Below are 23,298 nucleotides of genomic sequence, written 5' to 3' on the forward strand. Positions count from 1 at the left end.
TCTCAGTTAGAGCTTAGGTTTAGGATCTGAAAATACATATTTCAGAGCTGATACAGCAGCAGTTTTTCTGCAAAGACTTTGGCTCTCATTTTGAGTTTGGCGGGCAGCAAAGGACACCCACCAAACTCTTTAGGACGGAAAACCACCACTCCGGTTTTCCGCCCACTGGACCTATTATCAGTTTCCTGCTGGCCAAGCAGGAAAAAGGCCACAACATTGACGCCGGCTCGTAATCGAGCCGGCGACAATGTTGCGGTGCATCGGATGCCGTGCTTTTCACTGCCAGTAATTCAGGCAGTGAAAAGCGCGACGGGCTGTCCTGCGGGACCCATGCACAGTGTCTATGCCAAGTCCATGGGCCCCCGGCACCCTGTCTCCGCCAGCCTTATATGGCGGGGGAACCGTCATGTAAAAGCCAACGGAGAGGGGACTCATAATCCGCCGGCACTGCCAGGCTGTCAACCGGGGGCAACCTTGCAGTGCCGGCGGTCAGACCGTGCCGACTCTGCCACTGTCATCATGTGAAGTCCGGACTGCTGCTTTGGCGGCAGTCCGACCACCACTGCAAGACTTGTAATAAGGGCCTATATGTTTTTAATGTATACTTCTCATATGCTGATGGTGCAGAATGATAGGATGCATTCTTGGAAACTGGTTTCGCTTACTAAGGGTAACAACTTACAGACTAGGTGCTTCTTCTTTTGCAGAACTAATAGGAAATGATTCACAACGAATATCATCTCATCCAGTATTGGGGCATTTTCTTCTGTAAATCTAAAACTTTAGCAAAAAAGTACAGAAGTATTGGAATATATATGAGAACATTGGAATGTTGAGAGCCTAATTCAAGACAATGGAGGGGCTCTGGGCATAGATTGCTGGTATTGGCCATCTGCACCGATATTCCAGTGTTTGTCTTTCTGTTTCCCCCTTTTTACACTAAGGGTGTGAAATGTTCTAATATCCTTATAAGCCATCTGCTTCGAGCTGTACATGTTGTTAAATGACCTTATCGGTGGCTCGGGTCGATAACTTGGCATCAGGGCCTTTAACAACCATTATAGCTCTCAGTAGCATGCTGAAAGTCTGTATTATAAAGATGACCAAGTATTATTGCACTCCAGCCTTTTAAGGGCATGTCAGTGTCTTTATGGCAGGATTCCAATTTTGAGGCCATTTATCAACAGATATCTGAACCCTCCAAGCGCATTCCTTCTTTCCGACTGAGATTTCTTTTTTTTTTTTTCAGCAAATGCTTTTAATTTGCAACCATTTCCAGGATGAGGCTGAGTGTTTAAAGACATGTTTGTCAGGCACACTTGTAAATCCTTGACAAGTAGTCAAGGGATGAGTGGTCGTCTCCGATGGCATTTTAAGCTCTCCTGAAGAGCACAATTATTCTGTCTCTATTTTCTGAACTGTTTTTTTTCTCCAGCTCCGTTAGGCATGATCTAGTGTGTTAGCTTTCTATGCACATCTCGAAAAAGCCAGCACAGTCTCTGCTAGACAAAAAAAGTCCTTAATTCAGTGCTAACACGAGATCCTGTGCCAGGCTTCCATAGTACCAACCCCAAGGGTGGCCCTGCCAAAATACTTGATCTATCGTTTCCAATGAATGGGCTGCAAATTTTCGGGGAATTAATAGGCTGGTAAAAGGCTCATGTAGCTAACAATGCTACTGAACAGTTGCTTAAGGCTTGTTGGAAAGCGAACCTCTCACGCCGTCCATAAACCCTTTCCAGTAAACTGATTTTTGCAAAAAGCTATAAAGGTATTATTTGGCAGGTGTGTTGGCAGAAAAGAGGAGCTTTTTTGCCAGCAAGAGGGATATGTTTGCATTAGGAGGACTGAATTGCCCAATGTTATTTCCTGAGATAGAAGTGGACCTACTATTAATTACTATTGGCATCAGATTCCGCTTTCACAGTTTTGTTTACATTCCAAACAATCGAACATACTTTAATTTCGAAACAGGCGTGCCAGAAAGTGCTCAGTGGAGATATACGAACGATTTGTTTTCACTGGACTCGATTTTTTCTCCTCTCTCCGAGTTAATTCAGATACCTATACGTGGGAATTCCTTCCATTTGTAATTATTTGCATTTCTGTTTGCGAGCTAGATCTTTACAAACTTTTCTTGAAGAGATTTGGCGTTAAACCTGAAGTTGATTAACGTGACATTATTTGAACTAACTGAGCTTTAATTTAAGGTTTGTAAAAATAGATGGGTGAATAGAGGAAAAAGCAGCATTTGAAGCTTGCCATAAACTGCAGTAAAAAGAAGAACGTGTTTTAACTTCGTAAGGTAATGCTTTAATACAATTCCTGGCGAGTGTCTCATACTGGCACTTCCCTCACAAACATGCAAGTTTCTCATAATAATCTGCTGGCCTAGCTCTCAAGACACCTGGGGGGTCTTATACCAGCTCTACTGCCGGCCTGCCTGTCAACCAGCTCTCGGCTGCAATGTCAGATAGCAATCTGCAGCTCATAATAGGCGGCCTTTTTGTTTTTTACAGCTCCCGATAATCTGCACGTAATACTTTTTACAGTGTTCTGGGCTCTGTAAATAACAGATGTTAGTATTTCGCAATCTATGGTACTCCATTTATCCACCTTTTATAGGACGGAAGAGTTAGTGGGCTTTGCCTGGATTCGAACTCATAACTTGCAGATCATCAGTGTATTGGAGACGTGCACATGGTCCATTGAGATGGTCCGCAAACATCCTGATAGTTTCACAGCTAGGAGAAGAGTGAAGAAAGACTACTTTGGTCGACATGGCTTGCATTTGAATCATTGTTTATCCAGTGTGCTTTGACTACACAGCTGAAAGGTCAAATAATGTCATAGTCGGGTGAAAAAATAAACCCTTGCTAAAATTGAGTCTCACCTGCCAAGCAGCTATACAAAGGTTGAGAAGTAAGCAGTTGATACTCTTCTGGTTAACAGGGACATCTTAATGATTTTGGGGGCTCTGGGCCAAACGTATTTTGTGCGCCCTTGTTCGGAACAGCTTTGAATTTAGGATTTGATTTCAGCTCTTTCATGCCCTCTTTGGCCTGGTCACTGACGGTGCACAGGTGCACTTGTCCAAATTCTAAATGTGTTTGCATCTGATATTCAGAGATTGTGACGTGTTTTCAATATTGTAACACAGTAGCATCTCACTAATATTACTACAAATAATCTATGGGATTCCCCCCGACTTCTCATATAAGTGGTCCTATTGTAATCTAAAATAATATTTTTTAAGGATTTTTCTTGCAACATAAACACAACATTTCTTTTAAAGAATTATTCAAGTTCATCAGAGCAAGACTTTCTGCAGAACAGACCTGGCTCTAGGCTGGGACCCTGGGCCAGAGCCCACATTATCCATGCCTTAAAATGTTGATGCTGGTTAAGTAAGTTGAAAAAGTCACTGATACATCACCTTGTTGAGTATGATACAGGCATAGTCATGTCACACACAGGGCTGCAAACACAGAAGTAAAAGTCAGATTGGGAAAGAGCAAACACCAGGCTAAAAATGAAGTGTGGGTTGAACTGGGAGAACCATAGAGGTTTTCCTCATCTATAAGTGCATCAGGAAACAGGAGGAAAAAAGTAAGTGGGTTTGCAGGAGTCTTCCTCCTTCCCAAAATGAATTACAGAAACATTTCAGTGCGATTACATTAAATAGGCAGCATCAAAACAAAAGATGCCTTGGCCGCCACAGCAAATCCTGTTGAATTCAATTTAGTATTATTAATCTCTCATAGTGTTGTCGTTGGATATTGTATGTTCAATATAATTGTAAAGAGGAAGATACACCTTGTAATAATTTCTATTGTTGTTAACTTAACATTGATTTCACTGGAACATACAGAAGATTATTTTTTTTGTACTTAAATATTGGAATCCAATTGGCGGTCCAGTTATTGGGATAGGTGTTGAAATGGGGACTTAGCCTTGAAATACCCAATGTACGTCTAGAACCATTCTCAATTTATGCTCTATCTTATCAGGAGAAGCATAATCTCACAATGACCGATAAAATAAGTGAACGGGAGTGCAGCATCACCCTCTGTTTATCACATGTGATCTCTCTCGGGGTGGTATCAAATGATTATTGCCACAGAGCTTCATCAAGTTTACTTTCATGGAACTTTTGAAATGTTTAAGAAAAAGAGCCAATGTATTTTTTGATCCATTGTTTCTCTCATTATCCTAGTAGGCTAACAATGTATGCGATTAGGCAATTGGTTGGTCTCTTCACACCATAGCAATTAATATAGCTTTCAACAAGCCAATCCGTTATTCTGATGGTTATCCAAACGCATACAGGAGAGCTAGATGTTAAAGGTAAGGTTATTTGGATACATCAGATCCAACACTTTGTTAAGTTTATTCGTGAGGACATGTGTGCTTAAGCCTCTTGGCTCACATGGATGTGTCCTACAGACCTTTGGGTTCCAGGATCAGTATAAATGGGCTGTCCTGTAGAATTCCCCTGGCTGATGTCCAGTTCTCTAGTATTAGCAGCAGAGGCATTATTTCCATAGCACTGTGTGAAGAGCCACAACATGTTGCTTTTTGGTGGAAAGAGGTGACAGATTCTACTTCGTCTTGCTGCTAGAGGTCGTTCGAGGCTTTATTCCAGCCCAAAACGTAAAACAATTGGAAACATCAGTCACATCAATTTCCTTCAAGATGGTGACAGTTCAAACTTACTGGCAGCAATTAGACTGTATTTGCTTCTTGAAAAATGTTTCTTCACAGCATAGTTTTGTTTCACAGTCATAGGCCAGCTCCACCAGCTCAAAGGCCTTACATTTGAATTAAGTTCACTTTTATGTTGAGTACAAGCTATTTGCTCAACTGATGCATCTACTTAAAATGGGAATTACTCTTTTTGCCCCTTGCTCTGAGTGACTGAATGCATTACTTCTTCCCAAACAGTGTTAGGTGTTTTTTTCCATAAGACACTTCACTGCGCTCATGGAAAATCGGTAAATCTAACTGTAATGAAAATAAGCATCATCTTAACTAGATTTTCTTAGAGTATATGAATTGTCTTTCAATTACAATAATTTACAGCAATGGTACTTAATGTTGCTCCCTAAAAAATAGTTTGTGGAGATATCCGAATAGTTGAAAGGGCCAATACAGAGTGACAATTGCTCGAATATGCTAGCTAGTACGATTGCTTACATTTGCTAGCTAGTAGGTCAAGCTAACATTCTACACAAACAATACCACAATAAACCAATTGCAAAATCACCGCATGGTATCATGCCAGAGCTTAGTCGGGAAAAACAGGCTTACCCGTATTCAGATTGCCAATGAGTTTATGTTTGTTTCTCCTCTATTCATCAATGATTCAGTGCTTTGGAAAACCTCCAACAGATTCGCCAGAAAGATTTCTTCTGCCATAAAAATGACACTGGTTCTATTGTATAACTTATCTTTGATTAACATGAATGGCTGCTGTGCTGACGTTACCAACACTCTGCAGACCTTAATGGCATATGTTACCTCAGGTCCTCCTATGTCCCCTCAAAAACTGTTAAAATGTTGCCTGGACCTTGCAGCCTTGCTAAGGAACAATCTGCTCATGGCAACGTGGTGCTACATTTGTGAAGGAATATCAGAGCATCTGATGGTCAAGTAAATGTGTGTCTTTACCTCCCAAAGTGCTCCCATCCGTAGAGAAGAATATCCTGGCTCTTCTAGGCTTTGTCTGCTACTATGAATTTCAAAACATGGAACTTGAAGTGACATCAGTGCTTAATTTGTAAATAAAAAGTTGCCGGTGCCCAAAGCCCTCTTCTTAAACATGCGGCTGCTGCAATTAAATGTGTGAACACGGAATAATGAGGCAGCGTAATCTTAAAGCCATCTCGGGCCTCTTCAATCCATATAAAGCCACTCCCTGCCCCTTCAGCTCACTCTAGCAGCTTTCTACTTTCTCCCTTTGTGACGCTTTTTCGTTTTTCCCTTCCTCAATCTGGCCCATATGTGTCTTTTGCTCGCAGCAAATGCTTGAGGCAGAAGTATAAGCGCCGGCCGGTGCTCAGCACCGGAAACAACAAGCACAAATTAAGCACTAAGTGACATCCTGGAGGAAAGTATGCTAATAATACACTGGGGCAGTTATTACTTCTCACATGGATTAGGGAAAGAAACCCTTTTGTTAATGCTTGTTTTGCACCCTGCAGAACACCTAGATCCACAGTCTAGCAAATTCTTGCACAGATGAATCCGTAGGATATATATTTCAAGGTGTGTTTTAGGTTTGCATTACCTTAAAGCTGCTTTTACCCCTACTCTAATGGAAGTATAAGCAGCTGCTCGTCATCGTACCATTCTTATTCGGCCGACCTTGGACACACACATAAATGCGACAAATGTTCATTCCACTCTGCCCCATAAAGCCAAGTGTGTGGTGACCACCACCCCACTGAACAGCCACCTGTCCCTTTTAAAAGCTTCTTCTTGAACGTGTACTTGCTCCACGTGCATTTTGTGGAACTAACTTGTGTGCACTAAGTTATCATAAGAGGAACGTTCCTTAATTAAACCAACCACCCACCATGTTCACATCCCAACAATGCATCTTTTGTGGGTGAATTGTTTTTCTAACCCCTTACGCTTCGTTATTGCATGTCTAAGATTAGTACCGTATGCTCAACGTCGTACTCGGCAATGGCACATTTTACTTAAACGTCAAAATAAATGCAAAGATAGAAAAGTGCATTAGCTTCAGAAGACCAAACAACCCATTTATTCAGCTGTGAGAGATTTTAAGCGAACTAAAACGTTTGAATCAAAATATCAAAACTAATGCTAATCCCTTTGACACAGTTTGTATTTTCATATTCTTGAGGTGACAGAGGTCACCCCTTACAAATAATGAAATCACCAGTTCTGTTCATTGCAGTTGTCACCTGGAACAAAGATGTCTCTGTGTGTGCTGAACGTCTTAAAATGACCCACGGCAATAAATATCTAAGTTTTGCAGAGAAGCGGAGAATTGAAGGTGAAGATATAAGCAAGCATTGGCAAAGTCAACATGCCTGGCGTCCACAGTGTTAAGAGATCTAGGGAGGACAGTTACTTTTTTAGCGCCGCATTAGCGTCATTTTTTGATGCAAAAGTGGCGCAAACTCACAAAATACAATTGTATTTTGTAGGTTTGCACCACTTTTGCGTCAAAAAAATGACGCTAATGCGGCGCTAAAAAGTATAAATATGGGCCTTAGTGAGGCTGTGGGCCTCTGTAATGAAGCCTCCGCGATAAGTGGAGAAGTCGCTTCTTTTGCTGACAGATCTGCACCAACTGGTATTCTAATAAATTATTTTTCCGGGCCACCAGAACCTTAAAGTGAATGGCACAGTGTAACCAGCCTCAACATGCTGTGGCCCTCTACTGATCACATTAGCGCTCGCATTATAGTAATAAAAATGTTATCCAAAGTCAATATTAGGTAGTCATTAAGGGTTTTTTGGACACCACATCTAACAAGCTCCCTTTCAGAGAAAAACGTTCCATCTCAAAATCTAAATGTAGTAATTGTTTTTGGCTGCAAAATACAATTTAAGTCACTGCCACAGAAAGTAACAGCTCATATTAATAATTGAACATTTTCTTTCACATTGTTTTGCCACCGTGGATGTTAATGTGCTACTCCAATGATTCATCCTACCCAAGTGTCTGTTGGATAGTTAACAATCTACTTCTTTGCTGGGATATTTGTGCTTATTTTTGAGAAGCAGTAGAATTATTGAAACTGTTCTAAATGTTTTAGAATTCTCTTTTTATAGGTCCACAATCTACATGTTTTTATAATATTTTACATTGCTGATGTGATTTCTTTTCTTTTGTTGGTCAAATTACCACAAACCAAGAAATATATATAATAGCATGCTTTTTGTGAATAAGTAAAAAAAAAATGCCGTGGAATCTTGGTTATACTACTTAAAACACTTGTAATGTATGGCTGTCCTTGAGAGGCATTCGTGTGAAGGACTGGATTCTAAATCCAGTAGCAACAGTGGGAAACAAACCCTATTAACCACTGTTGCTTCATCATACAGGAATTCAAGGCTGCTCTGTCCCGGGTCTATGAGATCCTGTCAGAGCAGTGCGGGAGCAAGGAGCACAGATGCCTGAAAGTGAGGGGACATACTTTTTTCATTTCACTCTTGTCTATTCGATATCACCCTGAACTGCTTGAGGAAAAACATCCCTGTAACTCACTGTTACTCACCTATAATTCTATATGTTGTGTTTGACTCTCACCGAGAGCCACTAGCGGGAGTGCCAGATTCAAATCTGGTAATTGACTGCTATGATATTGCAACATGTGTTAACAAAAGCTGCCAACCACTGTTTCTACATCATAAGACAATTACAGGCTGCTCCGACAGGCCTCTATTAGTCCCAGCCAGAGCAGTGCTGGAGAGCTAGGAGCATAGCTTCTGCAGGAGAAGGAATAGAAGGCACAGAGAGTAGTGGGGGTGGGTAGCAGAAGGCCAGGAATTTATTTTTTACATTTGCGACAGGGAGCAGAGGTCACATTATGTATTCCTTCCCCATCACTCCTCTGCCACTGCTTAGCAACTGGAAGCAGAAGCGTGAATTTGGGGCCCATACATAACATAAAAATATAGATGAGTAAAACATGAGTTCTCAGTCTCCTCTCTCATTGTCTACTTGATGTCACTCAGAACCCCTCAGTGAAAAACATCCCCATAATTCACTGTTAACCATCTATAATGCTATATGATATTCTCGTTCAACTCAAAGTAGCCAGTTGCTTATTTACAGTAAACATTAGTTATTGCAATTATTGAAGAAAGTTACAACCATTTTATCGTCTTCCTTTCTAAATACCAAGAACATAAACCATTTTGAGGTGATAGTTTTTCTTTACAAAATCAGCCAGTCATTTACAATTGAATGATAAATTCAAACTTTGTAGCCTTGCAGGATTTGTAAAATTTAAAAAATCGGTTTAATGTTGTGGAAATGCTGAATGAGGTAGGGTTCTCAGTGAAATAAGCACCTGACTTCATTGTGACTTCATTGTGACTTTAACCTTTCTCGCCTTCAAACGGTGCCAGTTTGGTCAATGTCATGAGGGCCTCAGGGAGAAGATTGATCTCAACATCTGAATTGTGCTGTTCGCGGTGCACACATAAACTAGCCAACTCTACAGCTTTTCGCAGGTGCTGCAGAGCAGCATGGAGCACGGAGTAACCAGCAAAAAGTTGATTCATCAAAATGTCAGAGGTAGATGACAAGCCTTTTCGAACTTTGAGAATATACTCCTTTTTGTGTGGTCACCCCCATTTTTTAATGAATTTCATTACTTGTTTTTCGATTCTGTGTAATGGGGAACTTCTGTCCAGTTCCCAGTGTATGTACTCTGACCCCTACACATATATAAAGGGTCTAATCCCTGATATTTAACTCTCCTTTAAAGCAATAGTGTAGAAACTACACCCATGGCATAGAAAGTTAATGTCACCTTCAGACTGCAGCACTTACTGTGCCATCCACTAATGTGACAAGGAAAACATGGCCTCTGGCCCACCAGTGTAGCCTGAGTGTGGCACTTTAATCTGTACTAATAAACACGGTTAACCCAATAACCTTCGGAACTAGAGTACTAACAATATATCAAAACATTCAGTTCTCTCAGGAAACTGTTTCAGAAACTGGAACACAGCAGCTAAACAAAAGATATCTAAAGGTACTGAATGAATTAAATAGATTCCCTTGCCAAATAACTAAAATACACTGCAGAAATTGGAGTATTAAAGTATAGATAATAGTCTAGAGGCAAAGAGTCAAGGATCTTATGCAATATGACAATAAGTCAAAAAGATTTTGGTGCAAACAAAACAGAAAATAAACCAATTCAAAATAACAGGCTGCAAGTAAGGGGCACTGAATGTCAATAATACATGAACAAGTTGAACACATTCAGTGATAACAATGATTATTTAAGCACATTGTGAAGCCCATATTACAGATCACACACCAATGTTTGATCCCTTATGGAAAAAGTGAGCAGGGCCATCATCAGGACAGATTGTCGAAAAAACATTTAGGTAAGCAGCCTAAAGGTTTTCCTAAAATCTGCCTAAGAAAAATGACCAAGGAGGATGTTGGTCCAAGGTGAGTTAATATCATCTGGAAAATCAACCATCAACCATCCAGAGCAAAACAGAAGAACAGTTGAGAGCAGCAGAACAAAATGTTGCATTAATCCACAAGGTGGCATCCAACGGAGGCTCCAGTTTCATATTTCATACTGATTGAGACATAGAGGAACCATGTCTACATCTTTTGTACCAGGGAAAGTAGATGGATCAGGATCCCTTTCAGAGAAAGTTCCCCACGCTATAGTTAATAACTGCAGGAGCTTAAACCTGCAGTCAAACCTGTAAAAAATAGCCATATTCCACTGAGAAAAACTTCCCTTTTAAATATTATTAAGTTACCCTCAGCCCACAAGGTAGGGTGCATGGTATTTAAAAGTCAGACATGAAGAAATGTAATGTTACCATGTCCCTCCAGTGACAAGGTTGCTAAAGCTATTTTCACTGTGGAAGCCTCTGATTGTCCTGGAAGGAAAACTAGTGTACAGATTCAAATAATAATTCTGCTTCCTCTGGCTTAGCACCTGCAAACTAAGTAATTCAACCAACCTCTATATTCATTGCAAAGTTGTATTCAACGGTGAAGTTAGATTTATATTAAATATTTAGTGAAAGCAATTTTTATAAAGTTATATTTTCCTTACCTGAAGTATCTGGAAGCAGATTTGCATTAGACCTTCACCAAATGCCCAGCCATAGCTTGACATATTTTTAACACAAAAGTTTATTGCTTTTCCTATATAAAAAGAGAACAAATGTTAGACATTTTCCTCTCATGTGGAAGAAGCATACATATCAGATCAGTTGACCACATCAATAACGATGATATATAAAATACAAACTTAAATGAAGAGATGATGGTGTAATACGTGAAGCATATCATCGTGAGGTGCGTCTATAAAATACATATACCGTGAACTATGCCCTCAAGGTAACAACCGCCCCCACCCCCTTAAACTAGACATCATCACTGTGTGTATACATCTTGTTGTGTCATGTAAACTAATAATTGTAGCATTAAGTGGTTATACCCAGGGAACCCTGAGGTGTTGTGGTGCACATGTAGGTATGATATAGGATAGTGGGGCCACTAACAGACAGCTGGGGGCTCCCTCTCAGTCGTATTGTGAAGTGTGGGAGTCATCACTCCAGGGGTTCAATAGATGCTGTGTGTTCTGGGGTGATCCCTTGGGGAGTAGGTCAGGTGCTGTTGGTCACTTGAGTTTTAAAGGATTCTAATAACGCATCCCACTCCATCACTATGGTTTTTTTCATGAGCCTCCATATTCCTCCCAGCATAAAGCTTTACTCTCTGCCAGTACCCATCTTTCCAACTCTGCCTCCACTGAGACATGGAAGACACTGTTGAAGATTTGCATTGCCTAGCCGAGTCGCTTAGCTAGTAGTAGCACCAAGTCTGCAAATTGTGTAATCACTCTAGTGCCCATGGTTCACAGAAACAGCCCCAGAATACAATTTTCTAGTGATTACCAAGTTTCTCTCTCTGCCAGTTCCCAGCCATAGCTTGACCTTAATGAGGTGTCAGGAGTGTTCCCAGGGCAGAAACAGTGGCCTGTGTGTGAGGAGGGTTTTCCCTTCCCCTTGCAAAAAGACCAGGTAAGTTAGGGCCAGAAACTTCCGTAACCTGTAAATGGTTCATGCCCTTTCACAAACAAATGTAAGATGAGTCCTGGAGAAGGCAACCCTTGTTCTCCCAGCCACGCTGACATCAAACCAAGTGGGAGGTAATCTACCCCAAGAACATTTTTTGAGTGACCACAGAGGTGGGGAACTGCTCACTTTTCTTCACCTCTCTTTGTGAGCACACAGTCTCAGACTCTGCACAAGGGAGAAAGGGGCTTTCTGTCTCGAATTTTAGGAGTAAGGTGCACTGTGATATTGTTTGCAGTAGTGTAGGCCCTGGAAGATTTGAATCCATTGGTCAGAGAGGAGCCAGGATTTAACCTCACCTACTACCTGATCCCGACCGTAAGTTTGGCACCCCAAGGCACCCTTCTTAAAACACTTTCTGGATCTATAGAATATGAGAAGAGAACTGGACCCTGCTTGCTGTAACCTGAAATTAGCCCTGAAAGACATGACCTGTTCTCTCCTGTATCCTGGACAAATAAGTAGCAGGTGGCTGATTGACCTCCTATGTGGCTAAAGGGGCACAACAAGCTGCAAGAGGCCTTTTCCCTTAAGTGGCAGCTGACCAATTACAACTGGACCTGTCCTGTACTCTGCTGGCATCTTCTGGTGGAGTGTGTCTTGACCACCAACTGCTGTTCATGAGGTTCTGGAATTCTTGGCTGTGTCTGACTCGGCTTCTCCTAACAACGCTGAAAAGTTAAAACTTTGAAATGTTTTGGACTTCCAGATCTTCTGAGGATTGGGACAACTACTCAAGTCAATCTACCCTAGGTGTAACTTTACAGGACTGAAGAAACCTGTTTTCCCTGCTTGGAGCTTCTCTGCAGCAGGGAATCCATTTCATCAGGTCCTCGGTGAGAAGGGAATCCAGCCTCATGGAACTCATCACTGGATACAGCCCACAACTTTGTCCCACTGGCGGATTCGGAACTCCGAAAAAGAGAATAAGTCAAACAAAAAAATCTTGACTGGGCAAAGATGCCAAAAGCATCTGGCCCACGCCAGGACTTTCCTGGGTGCGAAATTTGAATTTTCCCTCTCTGAGCTTTTCTTTTCAAAATCAACAACTTCAGTAGGACCTCATAAAACCCCTGTCTGTCTTTGAGAGGTCCTCCTCAGACACAGGCTGCAACCTTGCCCCACTGGAGTATTTTGACTTCCATTTCAAAGACTAAGGGCCACATGTAGCAAGCTTTTTGAACGTCGCAAACAGTGAATTTTGCTGTTTGCAATGTGCAAAAAGCACATCGCAATGCACAAACCCCGTTTTGCGATTCGGTAACCTGGTTACCGAATCGCAAAACGGGTTTGTGACTCGCAATTAGGAAGGGGTGTTCCCTTCCTAATTGCGAGTTGCCGTGCAATGTAGGATTGGTTTGTGACTGCGAACGCTGTCGCAAACCAATCGCATTTTGCACACATTTCAAACGGGTGGTAACTCATTCGCAAAAAGGAAGGGGTCCCCATGGGACCCCTTCCCCGTTGTGAATGGCACTGTAAACATTACAGGACACCATCCCTGTGAGGCCCGCTATTCGTAAGGGGGTCGCAAATTGCGACCCACCTCATGGTTATTCATGAGGTGGGCATTTGCGACCCCCTTGCGAATCGCAGATGGTGTCAGGGACACCATCCAACATTTGGATTTGTGACTCGCAAATTGCGAGTCGCAAATCTGAAAGTTGCTACATGTGGCCCTCTGACCCTACGTAAAACCTCAGACCGGGACAAACCTGATTTGGTTACCACCCCACACTCCATCTCAGTTGGCCTGAACTCACACACAGATCCCGAACTACTCTGCCAATAGACAATTATTGATGCCTAGAAGTTTTTGGTGCTATATTTGCTTAAAAATATAAGCATTCATTTTTCTTGTTTAACTTATTAGGTTTTTGTTGATTTGTTTTTATTTTCTGTATTCATTTTTTCTCTATTTATCTAAATTGGAGTGGGATTTTTCTAGTATTTTGTTTTTGACTTTTTAACTATTTTGGTGCTACTTATTGTTTTACACATTTTCAACAAGTTATGCTTATCTGCTCTGCGCCATAACTAAGTTACTGCAATGTTTGCTTAAACAGGCTTGTGAGTTTATTACGTGTAGTGGACTACCAACCACTACAATTAATAAATCACTTTCTTACACAGATCCTTTGATCGCCAATGGCATCCCAGAATTGTCCTTTGTCGAGCCATGCCCCTAAACAGCCTTATATTTGGTTGTTGTGGGCTAGGGAAAGGACAAGATGTGTACGCTACAGGATCTGGACAAGGTTTTCATGTTATTCTTTAGTTCCTATTGCTGTCCACATGACCTTTTAAACCACGGATAGCAATGTTAGGGACAAGGTTAGCAATGGGCAATCCAGGGTATTAGCAGCCATCCCTCTCTAACTTGGTCTTACACCTACTAGGCATCCATTAGATTACACTTTGTTAAGTTCAGTATGACGTTTATCTTCTTTCATTGAAATGTACTCACTCCTCAGGCAGGTGCCTGGACGGTTTGCCTATTGATACTGAGGGATGTATAAACGTGGAACTTTAGAATGCATGTTTCACTTGCCAAAGACAAAATAAAGAAAATGAAGAAAAGGCAATATGGTTTGACTTTCACATTGAGGGTGAATCTCACTTTTGCTATCTCAAATTCCTGAATCTGTGTGCAAATGTTAGAAGGCCATGTTATGATGCAGTACTTGTTGGATTATGTAGTATAAGAAGCCCCACTAAAAGCTAAGGTAACTGTCCCTGGATTGCATAAACAGTGACTTATAGCAGTTTCCTATTACGCAAGTAAGGTAACTGAACATCTTTTTTACCAGCATGCTACATGTAAGCATAGTATTTCTTCAGTAAAAATATAACTCCTGGGATGATGGATGTTTAATTGAAATTTGTCTTATTTCCTATCGCATAGGGCGACATTGGGTCTGTGGGGCCACCTGGATCAACGGGGATTCCAGGACCTCAGGTAGGGTTTTAAGCACTTATGAGACAATGTTGTACATTAAAAGTTGTGAGATAAAGTTAGACCTCTTGTTTCTTTGTCCCACAGGGTATTTCAGGGCCGGTCGGACAACCTGGATTGAAAGGTGATAAGGTGATCTAAATATTTCCATTTTCATAGTTCTGCGTTAATGCATATTTGCATTGGTATTGATATGTCCATACATATGTTTATATATATATGTGGGTGTTTGTGTGTGTTTATCATCCAAGCAGATGTGCAAATTGTAATCAGCTTTTAATTGCTATTGTTATAATGAGAAGCCATGACAAAAGAAGGGGGGACGCTTGAGTGGATCATGCTGCCCATCTCCATCCTCAACAATGGTTATAAACAGAATGTTACTCACAATGAATTGGTATAAATGTTTAATGAACTCCTGTCTTAGTGACAGTAGTGATACATGTGTGACTACACATTACTTTGTGCATATGTATATATATATGTATGTATATATGTGTGTGTGTATATATATATATGTATATATAGTGTAATTTTATATATATTTAAATAGTGTAATTTTACATGCGTATGTAAGCATGTATGTATATATATACATGTACTTTATATATATATATATATATATATAGTGTAATTTTATATATGTGTATGTAAGCGTGTGTGTGTGTATGTATATATATATATATATATATATATATTACGGTTAACCGTCATAAACCACAAGGCCAAAAGCCAGGGGACTTATAAATATCTCCAGAACCAAGGAGTGGCGTTACAAGCCCACATAACACATTGGTTGTTAAGTATTTGTTATAGTACCTCTTTATTGAACACATTAACTGAAATGCCGGACTATACAAATAGGATGTTTGTACCTAAAAAAAAAGGAGACAAATACATTATTATGTAGTTAGAAGTTATAGAATTGTTTTAAAAAGCCCTTTGCTTTGTTAAGTACATTATGTCAGTAGAACACTGTTGAAGCCGTTATCTGTTTTCTTTTTAGAAATAGATTTTGGATTAAACAATGAACAAAAGTATAGCTCTGCAGTAAGGTTTCAGTTGTTATTATGGTTATGAAACCCATGTCCCATATTTCATAAAGACCAGTCAATCAGTTTTCTCCAGCACTGAACAATGATAACACATAACAGTCTGTGCATCTACATACATAAAATAAACACCACTTAAAAAAAAAAAAAAGTTAAAGGCCAATTATGTTTTAATGTGGGCAAAATCCTGTAATCCTGCCATTACATTTTGTGAAAATTGCTTCTAGGGTGAAATGTGATTTCCGTTTTTTTTTTCCCCTCACCAGCACTTAGGGTAAGAAAGTCTAGCCAAATACAAATCTGCTTGAAGAAGTCTCTCCAGTGCAAAAATTACATACAATTGCATACTATCTGTGGACTAGCAGTCCAGACATTTCTACCTTATTCACCCCTTTAGCCCCACGGACACATTTTTGTAAGGCTAATTTCACAAATGAACGGATTTACAGTTCTCATTCTAAAGTTCTACCTTTAAGTTTGATTTAATTTGATTCTCCTATTTATTTACTATAGAGGACAGCAAAGATTTCTGTAGAAGATAACGTGGGAAAAGTCAGAAAAATATTTTTGTGAATTTACAGATTTAAACAAGTCTTGCACTTTTAAGCAAAGCTTAAAGTTTTCTGCAGATTTGTTGAATGATACCAAATTTAGAAAAAAAAATCCTTTTCAGTAGTGACTGATATATATGACTGGGTGTGGGGGTGTGTGTGCCATGTGGTTTTGGTGAATTAAACACAGATCATCCACCCTCCCCAAACTTAATGTATCAATCTATATATATTCACTTAAAAAACAAATGTTACAGGGACGTTATAGTTAGGCTCACATTATAAACGTACAAAACCATAGAGATTCACCTGGTATAGTTAGTTAAATCAAGTAACTATAACAAGTACCCTAAGTTAACTATAATTCGCAACCTAACCGTGCACAGATTTTTTATGAATATTTTTACAGAAAATGTTACAGTGATATTAATCAATGATGTTATAAAAGATGTCATGAGTGCTGTAATATCTGGGGTGACTAGCAGTGCCTGGCAATTGCGAAAGTTATATGGGAGGTGGTGGTCCCCGGGACCTGGGGGGCTATATGTCCTAACTAAATATTTATATTTAATGTTGCCCCCTTTAACCACTTTGGCTGTGCATTGTGTGGGGTTTAGAGCATAAAGAGGGTTGACCTCAGGACCTGGGCACAGGTTACAAATAGCCTTTTTTAGCTAAAAATAGCAACTCCCTGCGTGTGGGAGCAATGTTTTAATCTCTTTCCCTGCCCATATATTTGTGGGCAGGGAAAGAGATGAAAACTTCGCTTTCAGCAAGGGGGAGCTGTTTGACAGCTCCTGCTTGCTGAAAGTGGAGTTATGTTTCCTTTTGCTTGGTGGGAGCTGTCAGCTCCTGCCAAGCAAAAGCAAACAGCTACCTCCCAAGGGTGGGCACCTCGTGAGGTATCAGGAGCCCACCATAGGGGTTGGTGGTCCCCAGGGCTATATATGGCTCCATAAGGGGCCTCCTCCATCTTTCTATTTGGCCCCGGGGAGGTGATGGTCACAAGGCCTGGGGGAGTCCATACGACTCCCCTTCTATTATCATAGTATTTTGCCCTGTTGAGGTGGTGGTACCCAGGGTGTGGGGCAGCTGTGTGTCCCCCCTTCCTGCATAATGTTAAAAGTTAGACCTGGGAAGATGGTGGTCTCTGGGGCTCAGGGGGTCCGCAATGACCTCCCTCCCCTAATTCTCTTTTATTATTTTTGTCCCGGAGAGGTGGTGGTGGTCCCCGCAGTACCCCCGTCTATTATAAATTTATCTTGCCCTGGGGAGTTGGTGGTTCCCCGGGCGTGGAGGAGCCATATGGCCCCCTGCATATTTTTTAATCTTAGCACTGGGGAAGTGGTGATCCTTGGGTCTACTAAAAGCCCTAGGATGGGATTCCCCCCTCCGTTCATCAGCCTGCAATGCCCCCAGGACCTTGCCCACCAGGGGGGCAAAATGAATGAAGAATGCAGAAGACCACTTTTTTAAATTGCTTTTTAGCCCTGGAGCATGGCTAGGGGCTCAGGGTTACCCTACCCTGGTACCTTTTCTTTTTCTTTATGATGTTTGTGGGACTCGGCCAAGTCCCAAAATCGCTGCCAACGCATTTTTTTGTTGAAGAGTTGACAGCCAATCAGATATCAGCACAGGGACAGTTGGATCTGTGAATCCTCCACATCCCTAGATATCTCTATTTTTTAACCTTTTATTACCTCCGAAACTACTGAAGAGATTTACACCAAATCACAAAAGCACACTCTGTGTGCCACGATCTAGCTTCCTGCCAAACTTGGTGTACTTCCATTCAGCAGTTCAGCCTGTAGGTGTATCTAAAGACCCTATGGGAGTCAACATGGAGAACACACTTTTGTTGATCCCCCTTTTTCTCGTCCCCCACTCGACGGATCACCCAAAGCTTTCCTTGCCTCCCAAGATCCAGTAGCTTACCTTTTTTTGGAACATTTCATCAAGATCCGTCAAATTGTGCCAAAGATATAGTTAAGTCAAAAACACTTTTGCTATGGAAACTAATTCCTAACTATAACTACCAACTGGTGACCCCCAGTAGGTACTATATTTATATATATATATATCATCCAAACCCATTACACTTTACCCTTTATGTATTTTATATATTACTTGCTTATTTGGGGTAGATATTTCGAAACCTCTGTTATCTTGAAGGTGCAGCTACTAATGGGCAATGCTTGGAATTTGAATGCTTTGTTTGTCTTTCAAAAATAAAACAATGGACACCATGAGTCACCCAGTAGGATTATGAGATCCTGTGGCTGCAGGATTATTTTCTCAATTAAGGATTTGGCGAATTTTGTCACATAATTTGTGTATTTCACAGGTTTTACGAAAAATATTCTAGCTCAAGTGGATCAAAATAGTACTGCAAGAGAATGTGACATATAATGTGCAGTTTAGCTGCATAAGTTAGATAACCTTGCCACATAATTTTGCCCTCCATGCTGCATAATGCTATTAGCCCGGAGTAGGAGTATGGCAAAGCTCTGCAGTGGTGTTTGGTTTTCATGATGATGACATTCATATTTCACAGGGACCTGTGAAATATTTCCCATGTTCCATGGTTTCCTGTTAATAAAGGCTTTTTTTGCAAATATATGTATACATATTTGTTTTGCTATCATAATTGTTTTAAGCTGTATCTTGTATGTGGTATTCTGTTTAGGGTGAACAAGGCTTTGCGGGAGAACCTGGAGAACTGGGGTATCCAGGGGACAAGGTAGGCACTTTGTATGCTGTTGTAATTGATAAATGCTTTTGCAAAGTCAGTCAGTTCTCTTTGGCTCCTCATGAGCATTTCTCAGAAGAGCATGTCAGATTATGGAAACAGGTAAAAGTGCTGAGTGCATGGTGAAGGTATAGCCTTCTCTGTAGCTCTGACGTGCGTTTTGTTAATTTATCTGACTGTTTGCATTGAATTACGGCCCAAATAAAGGTCAGATGCAGTAAGTGCTCAATTTGTAAAAGAATAACTGCCAGGCCTAATGTTTTGCTCAGAAGCCTGAAGCCGGCACTGTTGAAGGTCAGAGTGCTGAATACCAAGGCGGTGCACTCTTAGTTCCAACTCATGCCTTTTTAATTTACCATCAGACATTCCCTGGCTCCTTATCTCACTTTTGCAGGTTCTTTTTCATCCCAGCCTTTTCCCTTTCTTACTGTTTTTCTGTCTTTCTCTTCATCCTTCTTTATCTTTTTTCAATTTTTCTCTTTTCCTCTGGCTCAAAGTCTATTGAGAAAAAATAAGTGCCGGTCCCCAAAAATTAGTGCCATTGGGCCCCACCTGCACCCCCCAGTGCATACTTTGCACTGGACACACTTCATGAAATAATGTTGGCACTTTGTTGGTATTAATCTTTTGTTCATGCCCAATGGAGACACGGGTTGTGCAGCTCCAAAAAGTAGTTTTGGGGTAGAATATCACACATAGTTACTCTCAGCAGTACTTCATCTACCATGGCTAGATCTACATGAGGTGCCTATGGTAAGTAGGTGTATTACAGCCACCTATATTTAGGGGTCACTTTCTAAAGCTCCTAAGGTGATTTTTGGTCTTCCCATAGGTGGTAGCGTTGGAAACAGCATTGGGGCGTCAGTTTCGAAGAGTAACACAGTTATGTAAGAGTCAATTTTGCACGTTCCCACTGATGTGGAAGCTCAAAGGAACGAATGCTCATAATTCTTCGTGCAGAGCCCTACACCGGTAGGAGGTTTAACCAGAGATATATATTAGTAATGACCCTAGCCTAGCTCTGCAGTCTGTAGTGGGACTTAGCTGTCAATCCCATGAACCACAGTTGTTCCCTAAGGCTCACCTCTGAAGAACTCCAAGTAGGTTTACATTTAGCATACTTGCAGGATTTAGGAGAGTCTTGAAGGTTGTAAATGTGGTTTTACATGTCGGTTTGATAGGTTCCAGCATTTATAAAATGTCCAGGTGTAGGCATGTATATTTATAGATTAATGACGGTATACCCAACTTCAGTCATTCCCACCTCCTACCACACTTCTGTCATTCCTACCTGTTATAAATAGCAGATGCTTCTATTACCCAATTCAATAGTACTCAGTTTACCGAACTAGGAAGGATGGGAGGCTGAGCTGACCTTGACATGATTCAAACTTCTTACCTGCAGTTCTTCGTTCATTTAAATTACTGAGTCATCTTACCATCAGACACATTTGAAGTCAATTATTCAAATACTCAATACTTGGGCCTTTTCAAGTTCTCAATTCATGGGCCTATTCCCACACAAAATATATGTGCCTTTTCAAGAACTCAATGCATGGGTCCATTCAAAATCTGTCTGTTTTAGTACATGGTCTCCTTCCAGCAAAATGTGAATTGCACTTGAAAATAATGGTGGAGAGAAGGGGTCATTTTCAACAGTAGAGCAGAACACATATGACCGTCAAGTGTTGAAGCAGGTGCAGCCATTAAATGAAGCGCCACCTTCATTTAAAGTAGGCTGCAGTCAGCTGTAGACAAAACACATCAAACCATAATAAATGCTTCAGCTGTTTTTATGTTTCACTTTTCACAACATAATGTATGTTAGGTTTTCTAATGGTGAGTAGGAATGTGCAAAATGTAATATTGACCTATTAGCACTTTAAATGCATGGCACTAAGATTGTACTGATAACTTTAGATTCTGTAAGTCAAACTTATATCCTATAGATCCATTTTCATAGAGGCATGCCTCGTGGTATGAGGACCACCAAAACGTTGAGGAGATCATAGCATTCCATCTTTTGTAGGACCAATGCCTCACCCCACAGGTTTTACACACACCCCATTTTCATCTCTTCCACCTGCACAAAAGGCTTTAATATCCTAACTGCTCTTCGGTGACATCTCCTTTCGGTGATAGTCTAGTTTTAGATCTTCATCAAGATAGGTGTACTGTGGGTTTCACAAAGACTCCAGCATACCACATAGTCCTCTACTGATGTACCAAACTGATGTCAATTTCTTTACATGAGCACTGTTCTATCAGCCCTGTTATGAGCATGTTAGTTTGACACATTTCTGGAAAGGATGACAATTGACTTTCTGCAATTTGTTCCTGCCCCACCTATTTCCACAGTACATCTGTCACAATAATTATCTCATCTACCCAGTTCTTCATGTGTTCAAGTGGTTGCAGATAGTGGACACTGACACTCTTTTTTTAGAAGACCAGAGTGTTTTTTCATCATCAGAATATGACCCAGAACAAGAGATTGAATGATAGAAAATGAAGAAAGGAGGAAGAAAAAGATGAAAGAACAGTGAGAAAGGGACAAGGCATGGCTGAAACAACCTGCAAAATTGTGCTAAAAGACATGTAGCTAAAAAACATGTAGGTCTCTGAGAGAAAGAGTCATGATATTGAAATTAAGAGTAGGCAGCCTTAGTATCTAGCAATCCCCTAATTATCAGCACCATCAGCCAGCTCCTAAGAAAAGGTTTTTACAAATCATATTAAACACTGTATCTACCTCACTAATGGATCCCCTCCCAATAAACGTTATTACCTCTGATCATAGCCAGTTTGGGTTTTCAGCATTCCTCATGATCTTCAGCATTTTTTGTTTTTAACTTATTTTTATTGGATTCGAAAAAGGGGATAAATTATGGCATGTTAAATTATACTTTTCTATATTTCAAAACTTGCTTAAACGCATCTGTTTCATTCGTTCTGTTGTGAGTAGATGGCTGCGGCACCCATTGCTGTCATTTGTTCTTATTCTAAGCACCAGCATCTCTTCAGAAGAACTCTAAATGATAATGAATTCACATTCATTGATACATTAAAATTTCCCCAATGTAAATATTGAGGAAATGGTCATTAAAGTGACCTACCTTGCCCTGCCCCAATCCCTGTCTAGACTCATAGCCACAGCCATCACCTTGGTGTTTACAGATTAAGCTTCTACAAGTCTTATTCCATCATGCTGACACCACAGTTATGCAGGTCAATATGAACCTCACACGTTCCTCTCAAAAGGATGGTGTTTTTTCGTGCATGAACAGTCTTAATTGTACATCGCCTTAGCCGTGTTGTTAAAGTATTATTGTTTTCCTCTTGAAAATGATGAGAAGAAAGCAGTGAAAATGTTCGTCTACCTAATTCATAATTTTGAAAACTTTGTAAACAGCAGCAATCTTCAGAAATCAAGGAATTAAATACAAATCATCGACTACCAGTTGACAACTCTAGTTCAGTGCAGCCCAAACACTTATTCTGGAGTATACCGTCATGTTGAACTAAGTTTCATAGCAGCATGAACTGCATTCCGCCATCTACAGTTATATTGCTATGTCCTTCACAGCATAGTGCAAATCCCATTATTATTCATGTATGTGCATCGTATGGCTGCTACATATAAAGGGGCTTTGTAGTTTCATACTGTAATAAACGTTTACTTCCCACACAGTATTTTCCAATTTTCGTTTTTTATTATGAAAGTCGAAGCTTGTAAAAGGTTCTACACAATAGAAGGAAATATTAAGTTATTGGCAGGAAGCCAGCGGTCATAAGTACAGTTGGGCAGGGATGAAAGCAGCTTTGAACGACTAGCAGTTGCTACCAATGCTTATCCTTAATTGTTGCATTACATACCGTAGATCAGGAAACCTATTTCTTCTTGAACACTAAACTTTTGGCATGGTGCCTAAATTTTAGAGGAGGCTGAGATGCCCACAATATGAAGGTAATTCTAACTATGAGGCAGTGATTTATCTGAGACCTCCCTTAGTGGTTGATCTAAGGAATGAAGAACCATGCTCTTACCTTGTTCAGGATGACTCTACTTAAAAGCAAATTGCTCATTCATATCACATTAGTTTCCACCAACTATATTTCATGTTCTGCCAGATATTGTGATAGATGGCCTTTCAGTGGTGATAT

General features: G+C 40.5%; 1 protein-coding gene and 1 long non-coding RNA gene across 2 annotated transcripts in view; one reads left to right on the plus strand and one right to left on the minus strand.

Moving 5' to 3' along the window:
- Positions 1-23,298, plus strand: part of COL24A1 (collagen type XXIV alpha 1 chain) — a 713,151-nt gene that overhangs the window by 319,086 nt on the left and 370,767 nt on the right. The window contains exons 15-17 of the mRNA XM_069232264.1: positions 14,732-14,785; positions 14,870-14,914; positions 19,072-19,125. Coding sequence (XP_069088365.1) covers positions 14,732-14,785; positions 14,870-14,914; positions 19,072-19,125 — 153 coding nt within the window. The remainder of the gene's footprint in view (positions 1-14,731; positions 14,786-14,869; positions 14,915-19,071; positions 19,126-23,298) is intronic.
- The window catches only part of LOC138293185 (uncharacterized), a 270,652-nt gene continuing 258,199 nt past the window's right edge, over positions 10,846-23,298 (minus strand). Inside the window, exons 2-3 of the long non-coding RNA XR_011202923.1 lie at positions 15,602-15,657; positions 10,846-10,891 (exon numbers count right to left, since the gene is read on the minus strand). This is a non-coding gene — a long non-coding RNA (uncharacterized lncRNA). The remainder of the gene's footprint in view (positions 10,892-15,601; positions 15,658-23,298) is intronic.

The sequence above is a fragment of the Pleurodeles waltl genome, chromosome 4_2 (assembly GCF_031143425.1).
Source record: "Pleurodeles waltl isolate 20211129_DDA chromosome 4_2, aPleWal1.hap1.20221129, whole genome shotgun sequence".
Classification (NCBI taxonomy): Eukaryota; Metazoa; Chordata; class Amphibia; order Caudata; family Salamandridae; genus Pleurodeles; species Pleurodeles waltl.